The sequence below is a fragment of the Falco peregrinus genome, chromosome 3, assembly GCF_023634155.1.
Source record: "Falco peregrinus isolate bFalPer1 chromosome 3, bFalPer1.pri, whole genome shotgun sequence".
NCBI lineage: Eukaryota > Metazoa > Chordata > Aves > Falconiformes > Falconidae > Falco > Falco peregrinus.
Window position 1 is genome coordinate 109184939 of NC_073723.1, and position 21025 is coordinate 109205963.

At 48.1% G+C, this 21025-nt stretch overlaps 1 protein-coding gene across 6 annotated transcripts in view; it reads left to right on the forward strand.

The window, feature by feature from the left end:
• Nucleotides 1-21025, forward strand: part of ACAP3 (ArfGAP with coiled-coil, ankyrin repeat and PH domains 3) — a 96818-nt gene that overhangs the window by 33435 nt on the left and 42358 nt on the right. For all 6 annotated transcript variants that reach the window (XM_055800890.1, XM_055800893.1, XM_055800895.1 and 3 more), the window contains exons 2-4: nucleotides 7928-7985; nucleotides 11723-11842; nucleotides 12355-12408. In XM_055800890.1, coding sequence (XP_055656865.1) covers nucleotides 7928-7985; nucleotides 11723-11842; nucleotides 12355-12408 — 232 coding nt within the window. The remainder of the gene's footprint in view (nucleotides 1-7927; nucleotides 7986-11722; nucleotides 11843-12354; nucleotides 12409-21025) is intronic.

Genomic DNA, 21025 nt, shown 5'->3' on the forward strand with positions numbered 1-21025 from the left:
CTGATATCACTTGGAGCAGGATCAGCTCATGCACTGCAAAACTGTGTGGCCCCAAAGAGATGTACCCTTCGGAGGGCCCTTTGGAAAGCAAAAGCCTCCGAGGTGCTTTTTACATGCTTGACTGTAAAAATGCAGCTTTTTTGTAGACGGTGAATGCAACAGCCTTTGTATGTAAATGTCCTCTAGGCCAAACGAGCCCTTTACTTGACCAGTTTAACAACCTGTAATCTGGTGACTGCATGCAGAAAATAGCCCTGTGATTTTCTGAACTTCAATACTGAAAAAAAAGATCTTAGTCTTTGTATTCTCGTGCCTCAGTTTCCTTGCCAGAAAAGTGAGGGAAACCAAATGCACTTCCCAAGGAAAAAGAAGGGCATGTTTAATTAAGTCAGCTTTCTGAGTTGCTTTGACAGCTGCAAGTATAAGTAGTTGCTATTATAGCAGCTAATAATTTGGAATTACATTTTATGTTCTTTTGGTTCTCCTCTTCATAGAGTTGCCAGAGGTAACCAAGCATTTTGAGGTCATTTTCTTACTTTTTAATACCTAGTCTGGTGTTGGATTTCTGCTTTACTTGCCTTCCTGTAGGACGTGTGTGTGTGTGTGTCAAAGGCACTCAGTGAACAAAAAATTTCAAGAAAATCATGACCATTATTCCACCATGAAGGAAAAGAAATGTAAAAAATGCAGACAGGCCTCTCTGAGAAATGTCTGTTGATCACTTCATGCCCAAGCTGGTTAGTAACGTGATATTGTTTAATGCTAAGGTTTATTAATCGAATACGTGACTGTCACCTGGGGATCCCCTGGAGTTTGCCAAACATGGATTAATCACTGAATACTTGCAGTGTCAATGCAAAGCAAATGTTTATCAGTGAGCAATGAGGAAGTCAAGGCTAAGAGCTGACTTCGATGGCAGCTAATAGCAACTTTCCTAGGCCTGCTCATGGCTCCACTCACAAACCATCTCTTGTAAGACTGTTACTCAGCAGTCAGAAGCAAATGGTGACTAATGATAATCTACCTTAAAAAAGGGCTTTATGGCTGACCTGTCACAGTGCCCCTCAGTCAGCTTGAGTCAGCTTGTCATTTCCCCTCCAGTTTTGTCCGTCCTCTTCTACCAGTTCTGTCCCTCTAACTGCGCTCCAAGCACAGCTTATAAAATGCAGTTCTAGGCAGCCACACAATTACACCCAGCCTCAGCTTGTAGTGATGCTGACAACTCGATTTCTGCATCAGTTTGCCGGTGGGACTTTCTTGCTTTGATCACTTTTTGGATGCAGGCGATTACTCTCCCGGTGCTTGGCTGGAACCATCTCATGAAGGTTAGTAGCACCATGCCACAAGAGGTGAAAGGCAGAGTTGTCCTGGCCACAGACCCTGTTCTCTGATAGCAGTATAGCTTATTATTCCTGTCCCCAAGGGGTAGAAAAATGCTTCTGGGAAGATTTTTTGTCACATAAAAATCATGCTTCTGCATGGCTTCTTTAAAGGACAAAGAAAAATTTGTGATGCAAAACCCTCTGGACTGTGGGGAATTACTGATTTCTCTGAGCAAGGAAACTCAAGCCTCACCTCTTTAGTTGGAGGGGCTCCGGTTTGCACTGAACGACTAGCAGATGAGGTCGTGGATTGTTTTCTCTCCCCTCATGACGGAAATAGCCCAAGGCCTGGAAAAGCATTAGCAGGAAGAGCACAGCATCAGGAAACACCAAGGGCACCCAGCCAGGACATGACTACACAGCCTTTAGCTGCCCAGCAATTGGGATATTACTTTTTTTGGGTGAAAGGATTCAATTCTCTGTTGTCAGAATCACTTGGTTTCTTAGCCAGATGCCTCCAACTGGGTGAGCATGTGAGCCCTAAGTGCCGAGCATCCCCGTGTACACACTACAGCTGCTGCCTGCGCCTGGGGTTTTCTGTTTGTGTCAGAAGTCACAAGTGCTGTGGGCATGGCAAGCGTGTCGGTTCAGCAGGGATCGTATGTGCTACTTGCCATGCCTGCTCACCTCACTTCTGCATTCCTCCAGGATGGAGCAGTGGGATCGGCAGTGCTGAGGTGGCATTACTCATCCCTGTGGAGTTATTCCAGGTCCTCAGCTTGCTTGTATAACTGAAAGGGTTTTGTCTTATATCTATGACACACTGGTGGAACAGTGGGAGGATTTAAATTTAGGAATGAAATTGGCAGAGAATTTAGCCCTTGTGTTCTGTAGTAAGCAGTTGCACTGAAACCTGTTATTTCTCCAGAAAAACATGATCAGTGGACTCTGGAACGGCATCAGTGAGCAGGATAAGGACATTTTGAACGCCAAAACTCCTAAGGGATGGCCTTAGGCATGTTGTACCCTTGAGGGGTGGGAAATCAAGTATTAAAGAATTTGGTAATTCTTTACAGATCATAACGAAGTTAGCTGGCGTTCATACACATCACTCTGGGGAGGGACAGCCTGAGTCTGTGAGCAAAGGAGTCAGCACTTGTTACATCTAGATTTTGCTCCCTGGTTTCTCCCATGCCATGGCAGGCCCTGCAGTGGCATCGTTTGGTCAGGGACGAGGAGAAGGTAGGGAAGGGGGGGAGGAATTTGAACCATTTCTCTTTTTGCACACTGCTGCTCTGCTCCAACCTTCTCCCAGCCCTTAGAGAACTTCTGTTGCTCTCTAAGAAGCAAAGGGCCAGAGCTGCAGAAAGAAAAACAACAAGACCAGGTGTGTGGGAAAAGGCACTGCAGGGTCGGGGCTAGGCGCTTGACTGAGGACTGATGTGCTCTTGTCTATCCCTTAGTTTATCCAAGATGAATGCATGGCTGCACTATGCCTGGTCACATCTCAGCCTCCTAAGTTCCTCTCCCCAAGGACTTCACTCAGCTCTAAAAGCACCATGTAACTGGAAAGGATGGATGAATGATCATCCTTGCTTCCTGTAATGAAGCTGGAACTCCACTACAGTCCTGGAACTGAATAGGTCCCTGAGATCACTGTCCTTGAAATCAAACGCTTGGAGCCTTTTATATCAAGTCTCTACACCAAAAATAAAGGTCAAATTTCATGCCATAGGCAATTGTATTCATAGCTTAGTGGATACCAGACCCAAAATGTCTTCCTCCTCCACACAGAGTCCAAATATATCAACTCCTTTTCTTAAGTTATGATAAAAACGGGGAGTAAATTATAGGTGCTTTCTCCACCTTCTGGCAGGAAATATGCTGCTAGACGGCCTTGCTGGGCTGGCCTCTAGCTGATGTCCGCAGATTAAACAATGGCTGCTCTAGCTTTCCTGAAAAGAAAAGCATCCCCAGACATCCCAGCTCTCTCTCTTTTTTTTTTTTAAGCTGGTTATTATGTCCAGCTATCAGAAGCATGAAGAAACCAAGTGGAAAAATTGAATCTGGCGATAAGAGTGCAGTGCATGAAGGCACACGACTTCCAAACCCAGAGAACAAAAATAGCTGCAAGAGAAAAAAATTGCCTCAAAGAAACTCTTTAATTATTCCAGTTCTTTCAAAAGCTTTGCCCCTGGCACAGCCAGGCTGCCATGTGTATAGGGCAGCCATATGTGTTGCAGTAAAGCTTGAGCACTGCGTTATTAGAGAGAAAGAAGCTGCTTTTTTGGCTGTGTTTTCAAAGAGCTGGTAGCAGATCGATGGTGGCCAGAGCCCAGGGCACAAGGGAGCCTTTACTTTCATAGCGAGTCACCAGGATTTCTGTTTTGATCTGGGATTTTGATGGGAGGGTGAAGGAGTTTAGATTCCTGCCTGGATTCTAGAGGCTGCTCCCAGAGGGCTGCTCGAGGAAGAGCTTGGAAGAAGTGTTGGAGGAAAGCAAAGAAAGGACAACCAGCACTTATTTTTCAGTCTGCTGGAGAAGGTTCCTGGGCTGTTGTTGCTGTGGCACAGAGGACTGAAATCTTCACGATGGCGTTTTCTGCCACTGCTACAGAAAGGCAAAGTCATTTAGCTGTGCTGACACTGCAGTAACCAGCCGCCTGGTCAATCTGTGTTTCAGGACACTGACAGAACATCCAGTATTCTAGAAGTCACCTGTTCCCTTCTGCGGTGCCTTAAGTTTTTACGTCTTCCTCCAACACTTGCAAGTTGACACTTTTGAAGCTTATGAGGAACACTGAGAATACTGCAAAGCTTTGAAATACTCTTGTGGGTGGTGTTTGTGCTGAAGATGGCCATACTGACACCTGAGTTTTCTCTAATTAGGGAGAAAATAGTTGTTTATATATATCTTTATCTGGAATTAAGTCAATAGCCACTTTATGAAACCTCCCTATTGGCTGGGATGTTGTTCAAAGGAATGCTGCAGCAGGACTGAAAAGTAAAGAAATTCCTATTTTCAAGCTGATGAAAAGACCACTGTTAAAAACACCTTCCAAAATAACCTTTTGTGAACTGTCAAAGGAGCTTTGCAATAAGATCTGTTCCTTTAGTTTCTCTTTGGGCAAGCCCCTTGCTGCCCAGTGGCATGGGTACCAGTTGTACACAGAACAAGCAGGAAGAAGGAAAGTGGGATGCCTGGTCAGGTGCGCACTGCAACACAGTAAGGAAATAGGGTACGACACGTCTGTTGTGCTCAGGCAGGGGTCCCTCATTCTCTAATGGCATCAATCTGTTGTCTGACCCTTCTGTTAGAGTTCGCAGCATCTCTTCTGGTCGTATGGCTTCCATGAACAGACTGGATCTTTCTCTAGTAGGTTCTAGGGTAGTAGGACCTAAGCCACCACCTATCAGTACCATTGCAGCTTCACGTTATAGGAGTCCCTGAGTCAGGCCAGGGCTTGGAAAGACAGTAGTGGCAATGCTGGGGTTGGACATGGGTCTGTGTTAGTCCATAATGTCCTTATTGCGTTTCCTTCTTTTCCAAGTGCCTGTGGTGGGACAGAGAGCTATTTGCAGAAAGCAAAGGCTAGCATTACAGCATCATTCCAAGACAGAGCTTGTTCCTGAAAACGCAAAAGTGCAAAAAAAAAAAAAAAAGCACTATACTTGGTGTTTCTGCTGTTATTATAGAAAACTATACTTGCTTGTAAACCTGCAGCAACCGGTTCCCTTCCTTTGCATAAGGGAAACTGAGAGCCCTGCAACTGCAGCGAAGTTGGGACTCTGCACAGAAGTATTCCTTGCCGGGGAGTTGTCTCAGTGAATTCCTACACAAATATGACCTATACGTTAAGACTTGCTCCCACCATGGTGGCTGCAGATTTAGTCTCTAGCTATCTACAGTTTTAAGGAACTGCAGATGAAAAAGGTCAATTGGAACATGAAGATTTTCTTGCTGTCTTGCCTGCTCTGCCCTGGTTTCTTGCCAGCTTCCTTGCAGATACGGGAGGAGGCCAGGGATCAAGCACACTCCCGAGCAGCCACGCTGTGTTACTGCAACTTCAGAGAGCCGAGGGCTTGCTCCCTGCAGAAGCAGAGTGCTCGGCTGCCCTCCTGTTTTGCTTGCTAGGGCTGGCTTGAGATGGAGAGTGTCGGTGAAATCTCTGTCTGAAGTTCCAGCCTCACCATCTTTTACGCCGGGTGTCCCGGCAAGGAGAAGGCTGTCTGGTTATTAAGGGCCTAGGGAGAAAGAAGTGATGTGTGGGGCGAGGGAAGGTGTAACAAATGTCCTTCATTTAAAGTGCTCAGCAGGCAGCCAGCTTTTTTATAAGTATTATTTGTCCTCGCATGGCGGGAAGTGGAGGAGCCAGTTGCAGGCAGTAGTTGTATTTTCTTGCGTACTGTATTTTTGAATGAAAGCAGATTCCAGGCTGTCTTCTGCCATATATAGTGGTGATGAATAACCTAGCCTGTTTCCTCTGGATTTGATGTTCTGCTTACGTTAAGATGTAGGGAGTATTGTTTGCTGAGATGACATCAAGAGTTCTTGGATGGAGGGAGGAGGGACACATCCTTTCCTTGCACAGCACTGGCAGGGTTTCGGTGCTGAAGAACATCGCAGCTCATTTAGTAACAGTAAACCTACCCCTTTTTCTTCTTCGGAGTCACGCATTATAAGAAACCAGATGAGGAAAGGGCAGCAGTGGAGTCACAAGTGGCCTTTAAGTGTCCAGCATCCCCCTTCTGCCCTCCCTGGCTGGGAGCAGCATGGTCAAACCACAGACTAGAAGGAATTTTTAATGGAAAGGGGCGTTGATGGAGGAGAGACTCCTCTGCTTGTAAATGATATCATCTGGGAGCAAGAGAGAAGTGGAAGGGGAAGACAGGAGTATCTGGAGGAAAGTTCCAGCTGTTCCATCATGGTTCTTGAATATGCAGCCAATTTAGATTCATCAAGACGAGACTCACGTTCTTTGAGGCCAGTGCTGTGTGAGGATAGACTCTCCTCCGTGCTCCACCCAGATTACACAGGACTGTAGCAAACGTTGGTGGTCTCATAGCTTACAGATGGAGACTTCACTCACCTGTGTAAAATATTATGCCTGTTCCCGTTGAAGAATGCTTAGAATAGATGTTACTGAGTGCGCTGTGCTGCTTTGGTTATGTGTAGTCTTTGTAAGGTGCATACAAGTACCATGTTGTTGGCCTGAACCCTTCCTCAGCTTGGCAGAAATTTAGATTTAGACCCCAGCTTTGTGACCTGTTGGGCTTGCTTCTTAAATTTATCCTTCCTTCTCTTACAAACATGTCCCTTAGCGAAGACAGTCACTATCTTCATCATTCCCTTATTCGCTGAAGACACCAAGAGCCTGAGCGGCACGGAGTTACTACGTATGGTAATGGTTCCTCCAGGACTTTTGCTGCTCCCTTTGGTTTGTGGGTGCCCTGTCCTTTTGCTGAGATAGCAGTATGGGTTCACGGGGCTTTAAGTCACATCTCTCCCCTCCTATTCTTTCAGCTGGCACATGTTCAGTGCCGGATGTTTTTAAAGCCCGAGTGTAATATTTCAGGAACCAACATAAATTACAAGCCCACCAACTTAAGAAGCTCTTTGCAGTGACATTTGGATTGCATATCCTTGGTGCAGAAGGGTGGTGTGGGGCTTAGCACCTTTCCAGGTGTGTGGTTAAAGAAACGACCGTCCAAGTGTAGACATCATACAGCAGTGAGCAGCTCTGCAAGGGAATGCTCTCAGGTTTACAGGGCTTACTGTCAGACTTCAGCCTCCAAAAAGGCATTTCATACCACGTGCCTCAGCCCGGGAATGCCTCTTGGAAATGACTGATGTCACGTTAATATTTCATTTTGTGAGGGAGGCCCGGTGACCTTTGCAGCTGGATTCTAATAGCCTCTTACTGTCATATCTGTCCAGTGATGTGGAAGGAAAACAGATCAGATAATCGTGGAGCGGATTTATCCGTATGCAAGCAAAGACCCACATGTGTGAAAGGGATTTAAGGTGTTCAACCGCAAAAGGACCAAGATGTGTTTCTGCTTGAGTGATGGTTCCTAAGGTGAAAAAGACATAATTTGCCATGTGGCTGCACTTCAGGCACAGTTATAGCCTAGAAAATGTTTTTTGGTGGTACTGAAGTAAGCAATTTGTGTTGTTGATGGATGCAACTGGATAGCTAAGGTGTAACAGTGGTTATTTCTGTGTCAGTTGGCATTACTGCCAATTAACAACATTGCCTGCAGAATCAGAACAAGGCCACTAAATGAGTTTGCTGCGTGTGGCTGCCACAGCACACCTGAATTTCCCCATGCCGCTGACAGAAGATAGCATAATATCTGTCTCTTTTCCCAGCCCTGTGGAATTTATTCCTGATGAGGTGCGATCCTTCTCCCGAGTAAGTCAGTCCTGAGTTTACATAGCAGCGGGGAACTCCAAAGTGGGAAGCGTGAATCCCTCCTCCTGTCCACCACCAGCACACATGCCTTAGTCCCTCTGATCTTCAGTCATCTGGGACCTCCTGGCTTCTCTCCCAGTCATCAAAAGCAATCAATTAATTATTTTTTTTTCGCTGTTGTCATTACAGGGCAACCATTGATGAAGTGGAAACAGATGTGGTGGAGATAGAGGCAAAGCTTGACAAGGTAAGGTGGGGCAGCTTGGTGCATTGGTTTGAAGAGGGGCTGATGAGTTCCTGCTTAGGAGTTTGGCCCCAGCAGTCTCCTCTAAAAAGTGAGCCCATCTCAGGCTGTCAGGAAACTGATGTGTTGGACACTGGGCTTGTCCGCAGGGCCACGTGTCCCTCTGCTGAAAGGGACCTGTCAGGGCTCCTTCGTGACTGCCAAAGGAGTCAGGACAAGAGGTCCAGGTGGGCTCCCAATGCTGGATGATGGCCTTCTTGTGCTGCCCCTGGAACTCAGGGGACTGACACTGCTTCTCCTGCTCTGGCAAGTTATTTCGGTGCTGTTTCCCCTCTCCACCATCTTGCTTGTGATATTAAGCTGTGTGGGGTCGGAGCCCTTACCAGTCCACACACCGCTGCGTCAGCTCAGGGGTGTAAGGAGACGTTGGCAGGTAAACAAGGGACCAGATTCAGACTGATGGTGGTGGTTGCTGTCTGATGTTCAGCCAGGCTGTGCACCACAGCTGCAATCTGACGCTGGAAGTTTCCTCTCAGGGACCAGTTTGGCCATTTTGCATTTATGCTGGCAATTCTTTACATCCAGTTGGTAGTTTGGGTCTAAGTCAGAGGCTTTATGTTGGAAGGCGGCTTTTCCACCCCCACTCCTGTTGATGTCTGAGCCACCAGCCAAGTTGTTTCTAAGCAAGAACAGAGTAAAATGAAGAAGAGGAGCCAGAAGAGCTGCTGGCTTTTTGTCTGCGAGATTTCCCAAAGCCAGCAAGGGATAAAACTCCTGCGTCTGATGTAGAAACGGGCTTTGTTGAAGTCACAAGCCCTAGGCAAAGCTGTGTCCTATAAAACCTATTTACTAATCAAGCTGCTTGAAATGGTGATCTGCACAAGCTAACTAGTCTCACTGGTGAAAGCTGCAGAGGGGTTTAGGTTATCTGTTTTCCTCTAAACTAAGGCTCTAAAGAAAAAGCGTGGGGAGAAACTCGCTCCGATTCTAGCACTGCTGCTGCCAGTGCCCCCTGTAGTTAGACAACTTGGTGTGAGGAACAATCCTGGAGCGAGGAGAGTAGGCTGGAAGTACAAGAGCTGTTCAGAGCTCTCAGCTTTTTATTGTTAGTGCTTTGTTGCAAATTGATTTGAGCTCCTTTGGGTGAGGACTGCATTTAAAACAATAGTCTCATGCAATTTTGGTCTTCCCCTGACAGCAGTTATGGGGTGATATTCTGGAAGTGCAGAGTGGGCCAACATTTCATTCTGTTTGCATACATCATTTTCCCTGCCTGTTGCAGACATGAGTGGTCATGCAAAATGCTGGCTCAGTTACTGTCAGCAACAGGCTTATCAGGCAAGTGAGGCTGGAGTTCAAATTAATTCTCTGAGGGTAACTTGGGACAAGGTTCGGTCACCCCCCTGAAAAATCAGCCTTGGATGGCGCAGCTCCCCTCCCGTGTCCAGGCTGGGTGGAAGCCCAGGGCAGCCTTTTCAGGGCTTGGTGTAAATGTCGTTCAGTAGTACCCAAATAACTGTCATGACTAGTTCTTAAAGAGCAGCAAGCTGGCGAGGACTGACTGTTTCTCTGCCTTTTTCTGTGCCGCTGAGCACCTAGCTGATAAACAGTTAACTTTTTCACACCTGTTTGAAATGGAGGTAAAGGGTGGTGTCAATGATTCATTCAAGGGAACAAGAGATTTGGGCTTGGTTCTGTTTCAGGGGGATTTCCTTCATTCTGCCCTGTGCTCCACCAGCAAAGTCATCATTGCTCCCCTTGGGAGTGTGCTTGTGCCGAATGGCCTTCAGCTACTACACAGCCTTGGCCACAAGTGTTTGCACAGAGGTATGCTAGAAACCGCCACGTTGCAGAATAGGCTGGATTTCCTTTCCAGAGGATCTGTCCAAATGCCTAGTGTACGTCTGGGCTCCAGATGTGACAGGAACTGCATCTGTTTGCTTTTCTTCTCTGGGCTTGGACGGGATAGCCTGCTAGCATCCAATGCTCTTCTGTCAAGTTACGTGGACAGGAGAGGATGAGAGTGTGAAAGAGTGAAGACTGTATATACTACATATACACAGATATACCACGTGTGATGATATTTATATTTGTATATTTGTATTACATATATATTTATACATTCAGATATACTCAGATATATTTTTACAAAACTGCAGATAGAGGCAAGCCAGCTTGTTCTGCAAAACATGCATATAGATTAGACCCCAAAGCCTTGTGGCTACATAAATAAATGAGCACCAAGGCCAAAACCAGCACATCATGCTTCAGTGGGGCTTTGGTATCGAGCCAGACTTGAGAGCTGCTCATTCCCAGCCTGTAGGTGAGGCTGGTTGATGGGGAAAAATTTCTAAAGCCATTTTTCATTAGTAAGATTAATATCCCTAAAAAGCTCTTGGATTTTGAGAATGGAAAACTTCAGATCCAAGTGTTGTTTGTTATCAGCAGCTGAAGTTTTCAACTTAGTTGAAAAGCCTAGAACAGTGATGATATAAACAAAAACCAACCAACCAAAATATTAAAATTTTTTACTCAGTGGCCAGCTGTTACTGTTGCAGATCCCTTGGGCCTTTGGTTTATGGATTTATCTTAAGTTGTTTAGTGTAACCTTTTACAAGGAGCTTTGGCTGAAAGGAGATAGGCTAATGGCCAGGAACTCTGGCTAAGCTAATGCTCCCGTCTTTACAGCCAGTTCCAGGCATGCTAAGGCACTTTGCTGTGGCTAGGAAGTCTGGGAATGTTCCCTGCAGCTGTTAAATTATCAGAAGTGGATAAAGGCTGTCTGGAGATGTATGCCTCTGCTGCAGCAAACTAATTCCAAAATGAGGAAGCTGGCCCATTTTGCTGCAAGTTCCAGGTGACTTCAGTGTTAACTTCACTCTGAGAAGGCTGGGGGTGAGAATCGGAGCGTGTGTAGCTTGCTTAAAGTTGTTAACGTTTCTCCAAACAAAGCTCTTTCCAGGTCCATCAGAAAGACTGCGCTAAGTCACGTGCAGTCCAGAGAGACACGCTGTGATCCCTTACAGTGTCTCAGCAAAGTTTCCCAGGGCTGCAGAATGGTGGGAATTGATTCATAGGTATCTAAATCCTGATGGTTTAACCTGCGTGTGAGGGAACATTGATTTTTTTTTCCCTGGCTGCATGCAGCAGGCACAGCTTAAACAGTCCTGGTCAGTTGGTTTAAGGAAAACACGATACAAAACCATCAGAGTGCTGAGTGCTGGCTCCCTTCATTCCAAGGGAAGAGCAAAACAAGGCTCTACAAGTATACAGAACAGCCAGCTGGGTTCAGAGACTTGACAATCCCAAAGAGCAGTACGCTCCCAGCAGGGAGATTCTAGACAGCTTTTCACTTCCACCCAGCACCAAGGAGTCTTACCTCTCCCCAGTCAGTCTGTGTAATCAGGTTCCTTTTATTGCAGTCCTGATGCCTCAGGATAGAACGAGCAGTAGAAACCCACTGGAAAAAATGGGCTGCCCTGATTCATCTGTCCTCAGGGGACAGCCTGCAACTGTTGTTCTTAAGTGACAAGCGAAACCCTGACAGCGTGACGTACCGGAGAAGTGGGATTTGCATCCCTGTTTCTGCCATGTGCAGGCAGGATTGCTAATGTAGCCACACCAGGAACACGAATGGCTCCGGTTCTAAAGGTCTTGGGCTGTGGGGTTGGTGCAGATTAAAACCTGCCTGGCTGCAGTTGGGTCTGATGTGGTCAGCTCACGCCTCTCTCCTTGCGCAGCTGGTAAAGCTATGCAGCGGGATGATAGAAGCAGGCAAAGCCTACATCACCACGAACAAGCACTTTGTCAGCGGAGTCCGGGACTTGTCACAGCAGTGCAAGAAGGATGAAATGATTTCGGTAAGTCATCCTGGGGGATGGAGCATGGGACACACGGAGGGCTGGGCAGTCTTAATCTTCCTGATACCGCGAATGGACCGTATGTCCAAGACCCTTGTACTGTTTAAGTAGCTGTTTAGTATGGAATTTTAATTTTGGAGGAATGTAGAGACCATCTGATACGCAATACTGAAAGGTCAGAGTGAGATTCATTGTTTGCAGGGAGAACTGGACTTTTAAGAAGCCACAGTGCTGGCAAGGTTGTTGGAATCTAGGTCAGTAAGCATGAGTTATTTAGGAAGCACGGGTAACCAGCCTACACAAGCGACAGCTGACATGTTGATTTCAGCACTAAACTGGAAAGGACAGGGAGCCTATGGCTTCACTGTCAGGCATTTCTGAAATGCCACCTTGCCAAATGGTGGAGTGGCTCCTCAGTGGCTTAAATGAGAATCTCTCTCAGCCGTTGAACCCCTGGGAATGAAGGGCAGCTGCTTCTATTCACTGCCAGTTCTCTTTACCTTTTTTTGCAGGAGTGCCTCGACAAATTTGGAGACAGCCTGCAGGAAATGATTAACTATCATATGGTAAGATGCCTCTTCCTCTTGTCTTTTTGTGTGCTGATGGCAACTTCTTTCTTGAAGCACTGATGAAAGGTCTCCGGTCTTTGGCTTACTTGCCACTGCACGAAGGTGGGGTCCGTGAATGGACTGTCTCTTGGGTTCCAGTCCCTGCACATCACGTAGCCAAGAGAGCAGCAAAGGGCTGCGGGTTATTGTTGCCTCTTGCAACAGTATTGAACTGTATGAGCTGTGAGTGTGTACTCACCATGATCAGCCCTGATGCATCATGTGTGCTAGGAAATCGGATTTCCACAGGCTTACAGAGGAGGTGCCACTCGGTGAAAGGGTGTGTACTGTTGCATGGGTGCCTTTTGGCTCATTTCAGAGCAGAGATGTACAAGAAGTATGTAGAAGGATGAGGTTAGAGACCTCTTCATCAGAGGAAGAGGAGAGCTCATGAAGGTCCCGCACTCCAGATGCCTTGTTCTTCTTTTCGGATAACGCAGGTTTTTGTAGGGAGGGCAGACAGGGTCCTGAGGCGCTCTGGCAACTCAGACCCTGGCTGTTAACAGCCTGCATGTATAACCTTGTTGCTGCAGATGTGGAATACCTCTGAAGCTTGGCATTCAAATCTGTGATGTTCGGACACCAGCAAGGCTGTGAGTGAATCAAACTGGCCGGACTGCTGTGGTCAGTTGATGCTGGGAGAAGACTCAGTGAGTTGTGTGCAGCTCTGTGTTTAAGGCTAACACAGGACATATTAACAGTACAATGAGATGAAAGGAGGGAAATGCCCAGACAATGGCTATTCTGCTGAGCTGCCCGTGTCTCATTAACAGAGCCCAAGGGGTTAGAATCTGCCTTTTCTCCATCCCAAACATCCCAGCCATGGCATCTGTAAACCTCGTAGAAGAATAAGGTTCTTCGTGCTTGATGGCTCCATGCCAGACCCACAGTTTTAAGTCTGTAACTCAGTAGGAGCTTAAAGCACAAGTGCTTTGAAGTGAAGGAAGCTTCAGAGTGTCAGCACTGGACTGACCCACTTTTATACCATGAAGCCCCTGTCAAAGTACATTAGGCGCGATGCTTGCTTTTGGGACGCAAGTTAGCCACATGCAGCTGGAGAAGAGGCTGCATCAGGTCCATTTAATTATTTCATGAAGCAGATGGGACGACTGTTTCCTAGTAAAAAATGTCAGGGAAAAGAGGTATTGCACACACAGCTCTCCTAGGACTGTTAGTAGTTGGGAACAGACAGCTGTACAGCAATGTTGTTGGTGGGGAGAGAGTGAATGAAACAAGCGTGAGCAGCAGAGAAAAGGTGTGTTTGTTTCGAAGCAGAGAAAGTCAAACACTGATTGTCTGATGCTGCTCAAATTCCCTCAGCAATTGGAAGGTCTTTCTGCCAAGGAGCATATGAACCCTTGAGAAGCTACCCCTCCATACCAGGGCTCACATCACAGCTGCACTGATAGGGGCTGGGCTGAGGAGTGCGTGCAGCCCAGCCGTGAGGAAGCAGTCCCAGCCAGAAACCTCTAGATGCAGAATTCTGTCCGCAAGCTCTGCTGCGCCAGCTGTGCAGCTTCCCCTGGATCCCCGCTCCCTGCCAAAAGTGCCACTTCTGGGATTGCTCTTGCCTCAGCCAACTCATCATCAGCAGGACCCTTCCCAGAGCCGTCACATTCCCAGCTGATGTGGTCTAACCCTTCCCCTGCACCCCACCCCGGTCAGCAGGGCTGAGCTCCCCGCTACGTGTGACTCGGGGCTTCTCAAAGCATGTGCAAGGGGAGACAGTGCTTAAATCCTCCCTCCCCTCAGCCCTGGGAGAGCACCCTCCTCCCTTGGTGCACAGCAGCGTGAGTCCCTCTCCAGGAAAAGGCTTGGGAATGACTGCTGCATCCCGAGCCCGCTCCGGCGGCTGTTCATTTCGCTGAGTTATTTTTAGTGCCTTCTGCTGTCTCCTTTGTGTGTGCCTCTGCGTGTGCGTGTATGTGTATCTTGGCTCGTCGGTGTCTGAGGATCTCAGCTATGAAACAGTTGTCAGTGCTTACTCTAGGAATGCGGCCAGGACAGTATGTACAACTGGAACAAGTTAAAAAGAAGGGAAAATATCCCCAAAAGATCGGTTGGAAAAGCTTGTTCTATAGTTTTATTGCTAAAGTACGGGGCCCAGTGATGTCCTGATTCTAGTTCAGCAAAATCCAAGCATAAAACCTGCTTGAATGTAAATGAGCACACTGAGCTCCAGAGCATTCCCACCTTCCTTTTAATGCACAAGGAGGAAAAAAAATCACTCAACGCAACTTTAGAGGACAGATGACAAAAGAGAGAGTTGAGTTCAGAAGAGCTGGAATCAGTGTTCTCTGCCTTTTTTTTTTTTGCTCTTAACCACATGCATTTGGGCTAATGACTTACTCATGTCAAAGCATGCATAGAAGTTAGAAACCTCCATACCTTTATGGATCTGGACTATTGTACATTTATGTCTCAGCTTCCATATCTGCAAAAAGCATTTCAAGTGCATTCCTGTCTCTGAGGGGCTATTGGGAGGACACACAGGCTTAACGACTAACAGAAGCTCTGCTAATTCATTGCCAGGTAAATACCAGGATTGTCCAAAAGATGAATCAATACCCCAGGTAGTAGAATTTTTGCCCAAACTGTAGAAAGGGATGAAACCAAGGAAAGGTAGACAGGCAGAGGGAAAAGAGGACAGTTTTAATACTGTGAGATTAAAGGTGCTGGGATTCAAATTCTCTTCAGCCACACAAATTACACTGTTATAACTGGAAACACTGTCGGACTCCTGTCTGATAATGAAATTTCTAAGACATATTGAGAGAGAGCAGCACTGCTCCATGGGGAACAGCGCGGAGGATTTCAGCCACAGTCCACAGGCTGCTTCAGCTAACGGTGCAGGGAGCAATTCTGCAGTCCCTTCCCTGTTCAGATCTGTGCTTCTTGCTTTGGCTCGGGGAGAGAAAGGAAAGCAATGAAATTATAAAGCTGTGGGACCATTGCAGAACCAAGTGGAGCGGTGCAGAAAGTGCTCACACCTTAGGGGTGAGTTGCCACTTCGGAGGCTGGTGTCCCTCAGGAGTTCCTTTAGCCTGAGCAGTTTCTTGACCTTTTCCAGCCAGCAGAGAGAGGCAGTCCTGCCACCCCTCTTCCCTTCTCTCCATTTTTAACATTTTCCAGCACCCTTGTCATCCCTCCCTAGTGTGGCTCAGGGTCACACACACTGGGCTGCGTCCAGACTAGCCGGGTTTTTTAGCTTAGTTAAAGCCATTTCACGATGCAACCACACAAAGACAGGGAACTCTTGACTGCAGTGCTGGCTTGTGCCAGCTGAAAAGGTTCATGAAGCTGTGGTCCGAGGCTTCTCAGCTGTGCTCTGGAGGTGACTGCCTCTCCCCGTTAGGTATTGAAGAAGCTTGGGCTCCTGGCTGTGGCCGGTTGTGGTGACTGCTCAACCTGGCTTGCTTGGGCAGCTCTTTTACTGGGGATGGCTTTGTAGGGGAGACAAGAGAGGTCAGGTGGCTCAAATGAACCAATGTAGGTAATTATGATTGAGTAAGAGGTCAAGGGACTAATGGCTCTAGCTGGTTGTGTGATTTGGCTAGTGAGCTGGAAAAGCACTGCCCTGGCAGCTCCAGAGGATGTATTTCCCTAACGTGCCAACTGCTTAGCTGGGATGCTGATTTTGCTTGCTGCCTAGGGAAAATGGCCTTCCAGTGTCTTGGGAAATTGGCTTCCTAGGATGTTCTGTTCAGAAGCGTATGCTTAGTGGCTTGAAAAAGAGCTTCCTACTGATGTTACAATGCTGACCTCTTGAGGCATCACTGCAGCTGCAGATGTTGACAGCAGCATCAGCAGAAAAGCCAAGGTCCTGCTGGCTGCCATGTCACCTCAGGATCAGATTCGAGGCAGGATGCTGTGCATGTATTCCTCTTGGTGACCGTACCGTGTCTCGATGAATATTGCATTCTGCTTCAGGGGGCTGTCATTCCTCTCTCCTAACAGTCATGGCAGTGTGTAGGTCCACAGAATTCCTGTACCCATCTTTTCTAACAGCAGTTCAGTGTCCTGACCTCAGTTGTACTGTTGCTACATTAGGTATCTAAGGGTTAAGGCATCCTAGACCTAAAATTTCAGTTTGTGCAGGGGGAAAATACCCAATGAGAAATGATTGTGACTCCTGCCTGTGTTCCAAAAGCAAAATGCCCCACTTTTCCTTATGGACTCTAGTCTTGCAGTTGTCAGTTGTGCTACGAATTTAAAAGCATCAGCTGTTACCTCTAATACTTGTAAAGGTACAGTGTTTAGGGTAATTGGCTCTTTACCAAACACACACAGGGCAGAGGTGCAGGGTCTCAGAGGTATTTCGTACTCCCAGTACCACTGGACTCAGTGAAACAGAGGCACCTGGACAACTTTGCAGTGTTAGCTTGCACTTCCCAAGTGAAAATGAAATCTTACTCGTGAAAAATTCCTTGTACCTGAGATCCTGAGGAAGTAGGGGGTCATCTCCTCACTGTGTAAACACTGCAGTATGCCAGAGCACTTCCCTCCAATAAATGTTGTGGTCTGCCCCATTATTTGTATTGTTCTGTTCTGTCGTTCCCCTACCTGTGGCCAGGAGCCTGTGCCAAAAACCAGAATGGGCTGATATTCTGCAGAAACTTCTAAAAGAAACGCTGCAGCCTTTGCAGCACGGGGCCCATCTGAAGCATCTCATCAGGGGAGCTTCCCTGCACTGGTTAGAGGCTGCAGGGTGGCAAGCCTTGTTGCAGTCTACTAGTCTGATTGTGCTGCAACAGGGAACAAGTTTCCAGCGACCTCTGAGCAGTGGGTGGCAGACAGGGATGCCTGAGCCTTGCACAGCTCACCAGAGTGAACCATTCCATTTCAAAGGAGCCTGAGTGGCATGAACTGGAATTTTGCTCGCAGACCTGAAGTCTCCCCTGTGACCCCCCCTCCTCACTACATGCCACACTGGAGTAATAAATTTTGACTGTGGCTTGCCAAAGTACTCTTCTGTGCTGGAAACACTCCTTGCTTGTCTGCAGACAGATGCTGTGCTGGCAGCTCCAAAACCTGTGTGGTTTTTGCCTCCTTCCTTCCTCCTTATCACCCTCCCTAAAACAAGAAACAGATTGAAAGGTGTAGCAATCTGCCAGGCCGTCATATGTGAGAAAACCACCTTTCCTGCTTTTTACAGAATCTGATGAATGTAAGTGCAGGAGTGTAACAAGGTTTCCTCACAGATAAAGGAGTGTAAAGTTACCATCGGTTCTGGAGAGGTAGATGATAATTATGGGCTATTGGATTTATACTATAATGCTAGGCAGTGGTGTTTGGAATTACAGCAGTGCAAAAGCTCACATATTTTTTTAACCCCGTTGCCAAAGACTGTTAAACCCTAGACTTGAAGTGGATTTTATTCCTGCAAAATTCTGATTAGGTCAGAGTTCCCTGCCCTGCTTTTAGGTACAGTTTTTTCTAGTGCAGTCACGTACCTAATCAGCTCTTGTGAAGGCAGGGTAATCCTCTCCATGGACTTCTAAAGCCGAGACAACTGGATATGCTCCATGCCAGCTTCTTGGTGCTGACTAGCTGTCCAGATTGAGCGATGTACAACTTATAGATAGTTCAAAGCTGTCAGCACCCACTTCCAAGGGACAGCTTCCTCTCCAAGGAAGGAGAGACTGCAGGTTATACAAGAGTGGGAGGCAGTGAATATGGGGATGCAATAACCCCTGGCTCTGTCAAAGAATGGCGAACAGTTTTCCCACCAGCCTGTTGCCCTTGGAAAGAAACACCAGGATCTGCAGCACAGCCTTGTCACATTCACACATCAAGGCTTTTTCCCAAGCATGCAGTTCCCTCTGTGCGATCAGGAAGATAAGTGGAAGCATGCAAGTGGAAGTGCTGTTGTGACAGGGTTGCTCTGGCTCGAGCCCATTAAGTGCATCTTCAGCAGCACCCAGTACTTGCAGCTCAGGAGATGTAACATTAACATTGCCCTCATCAGCCCTACTCCAGGCAGTGCTGTGTTGAGCTTCCTTAAGTCTTAGGCTTTCCTGTCTGCCGTAAATCACTGTAGCTACGTCACAGGAATCCTCCAGCAGGAGCAGCAGCAGCTTGCAGGGGAGATGTAGCTATGCCGAGCGAGCCAGGAAGCGTTTCCTGCTGACAAGAAGAAAAACCACCCAAGCTGTGATGAGTCAGTGAGGCAGATGGCAGATGTGGTGGGTGGAGGGTAGTGGTGGAGTTCAGGGGGATGGAAGAAGGAAGCGAAAGTGGAGAGTGCTTCCACGCTGCCTAGTCTCCACAGGGCTGGGTGGACCACCTGCATTTTCTGACAGAGCTTGGGAAGGGTCCAGGTGCATCAGGCTACCCCAGCAAGGGGCATCGTTTGTGGCTGCAGAACTACCATCTGGCAGGGGAGGTGCTTTCTGTCATCCCGTGGCTTCACGAGTTTTGCCGTTGTGTCCTAGTGCAATGACATTAGAGTGGTCTAAAAGACTTAAGGGAGCTGCTGCCCTTGCGGTTTGATACCGGTCCAGCTCAGTGCTGCATTCTGCGTTTCAGGAAGACTAGGTTTTTGTCAGTTCCCAGAATATCTGCTCTCCAGTTAGGGGCGACAATCTGCTTCAGTAATATGTAAGGGGCGGGAACAAATGTCCTTTAATCTAAGCACAAACTGGAGCTCTTGAGCTTTTTGTGCGACTCGGCATCAGCTTGGTTCCCAAGTTAGGATGTGCTGACATCCAATGTGTAGTAGAAGTAGTGTTGTCAGCTTGTTTTCCAGATCCTCAAGTGAGCTGTATTACAAAGGCATCACGGGTGGAATGCCATTCGTGGGTGCCATTTATCTGGCGGGCCATTCCTCAAGAGATGTAGGACCAAATCATATAGCCAGGCAGGAATAAAAGTCATTTAAGCATCTCCTGCCAAACAAAGGATGCTTGAATTCTGGCTGGCCCTCCTGCGCCTTAGGTTATTATAATCAGGTAGGAGCTGCAGTGAAAGAGAAATAAACTGTAGGAATATGAAAGCAGGGAAAAATGTACAGTGTGCTGTCAGTGTTGCGTTTTATTTTGTTACTTGAGCAGCTGAAGCGGTGTTTCCGTGCTCTTTCCAAAGCTCTGCCAGGCACACCCTAACAGCAGCTTGCTTAGACATGCCGTAGGACAAGTAAGCACCCAGGTCTCGGAGAAACCCCTTTGCCACCCTGCAGCAGGACAGGGCGCTGGGGAGGGGAGGAGGAGAGGCCAGGGCAGGCTGCCAAAGGCACTGCCGTCCCACCAGTGACGGAATGGGTGGTCTCTGGGGAGCAGGGTGTCTGATGGGGGGTCACGCGGAGATTGTGGGTTTGTTACGGGGTCACTTCTGATCCCCAGCAGATGCAGAGAGAGAGCTGACAGGGCAGCCTGTACCTGAGCAAGCAGTACTTGGGTGGACAGCCTGTACCTGTACCTGTACCTGTACCTGTACCTGTACCTGTACCTGTACCTGTACCTGGGCAGGCAGCCTGTGCCTGTACCTGCACCTGTACCTGGGCAGGCAGCCTGTACCTGTACATGTACCTGTACGTGTACCTGTTCCTGGGCAGGCAGCCTGTACCTGTACCTGTACTTGTACCTGCACCTGTACCTGGGCAGGCAGCCTGTGCCTGTACCTGTACCTGCACCTGTACTTGTTCCTGCAGCTGTACCTGGGCAGGCAGCCCGTACCTGTGCCTGCACCTGCACCTGCACCTGTACCTGTACCTGGGCAGGCAGCCTGTACCTGTACCTGTACCTGTACCTGTACCTGTACCTGTACCTGTACCTGTGTACCTGGGCAGGTGGCCCTGCCAGCCTGGCTGTAGCTGCCTCGTCTCGCAGCCACACTCTGTGGGAGACTGCTGATGGGACAGCATTCCCAAGACTGGCTAAGAGGATCAGACTCTGATTCCCAGACCACCAACCAACCAATGCTCATTGAAATGCAACACAAACCAGTCCCCCAGACTGTTCCAGGGGACGTCGGTGAGAACGGGGCCTCCAGACTGGCCATGAGGGAGGTAAGTGTGGAGCAGTGACTCACCCAGCTCCTGACCGCTGTGGCCGGGGTGGTGAATCGAGGAGCTGGGGAAGGGAGAGCTGCCCTTGGCCATGTGTCAGGCAGCTGCATGGAAGCTCCACACCCTGCGTCTCATCATCTGGGGCCAGCTGCTGCAGGAGAAGGGCTGACTCCCTTTGTGATCTTGAGCTCATCTTGGGCTATGGCTCTCTAGTAGACCTTAACAGCCTGCACCAGCTTCACTGCCGCCTCCACCCATACCCTCCAGCCCCGGGCACTCCGTTGGAGCTCTGCCTGAGGCCTTCAGCCTTGGTTTGAGCTGTGCTGTAGGAGCACAGGTCTCCAGCTCAGCCATACCCAACCATGCACCGTGGTGATCCCGACTTAGAAACTGATTTTTCCAGCATGATGCTGGACCTGCCTTGTTAGGGATCTGCCTGGCAATCTCTGGGCCTGACCCTGATACGTGGACTGACGTCCCAGCCTGGCCTTGGACGTGATTCATCACCACAGACTTCACTGATGATCTTGGTGGAATATGGCCACCATCTCTGAACCTGCCCTTCTTTTT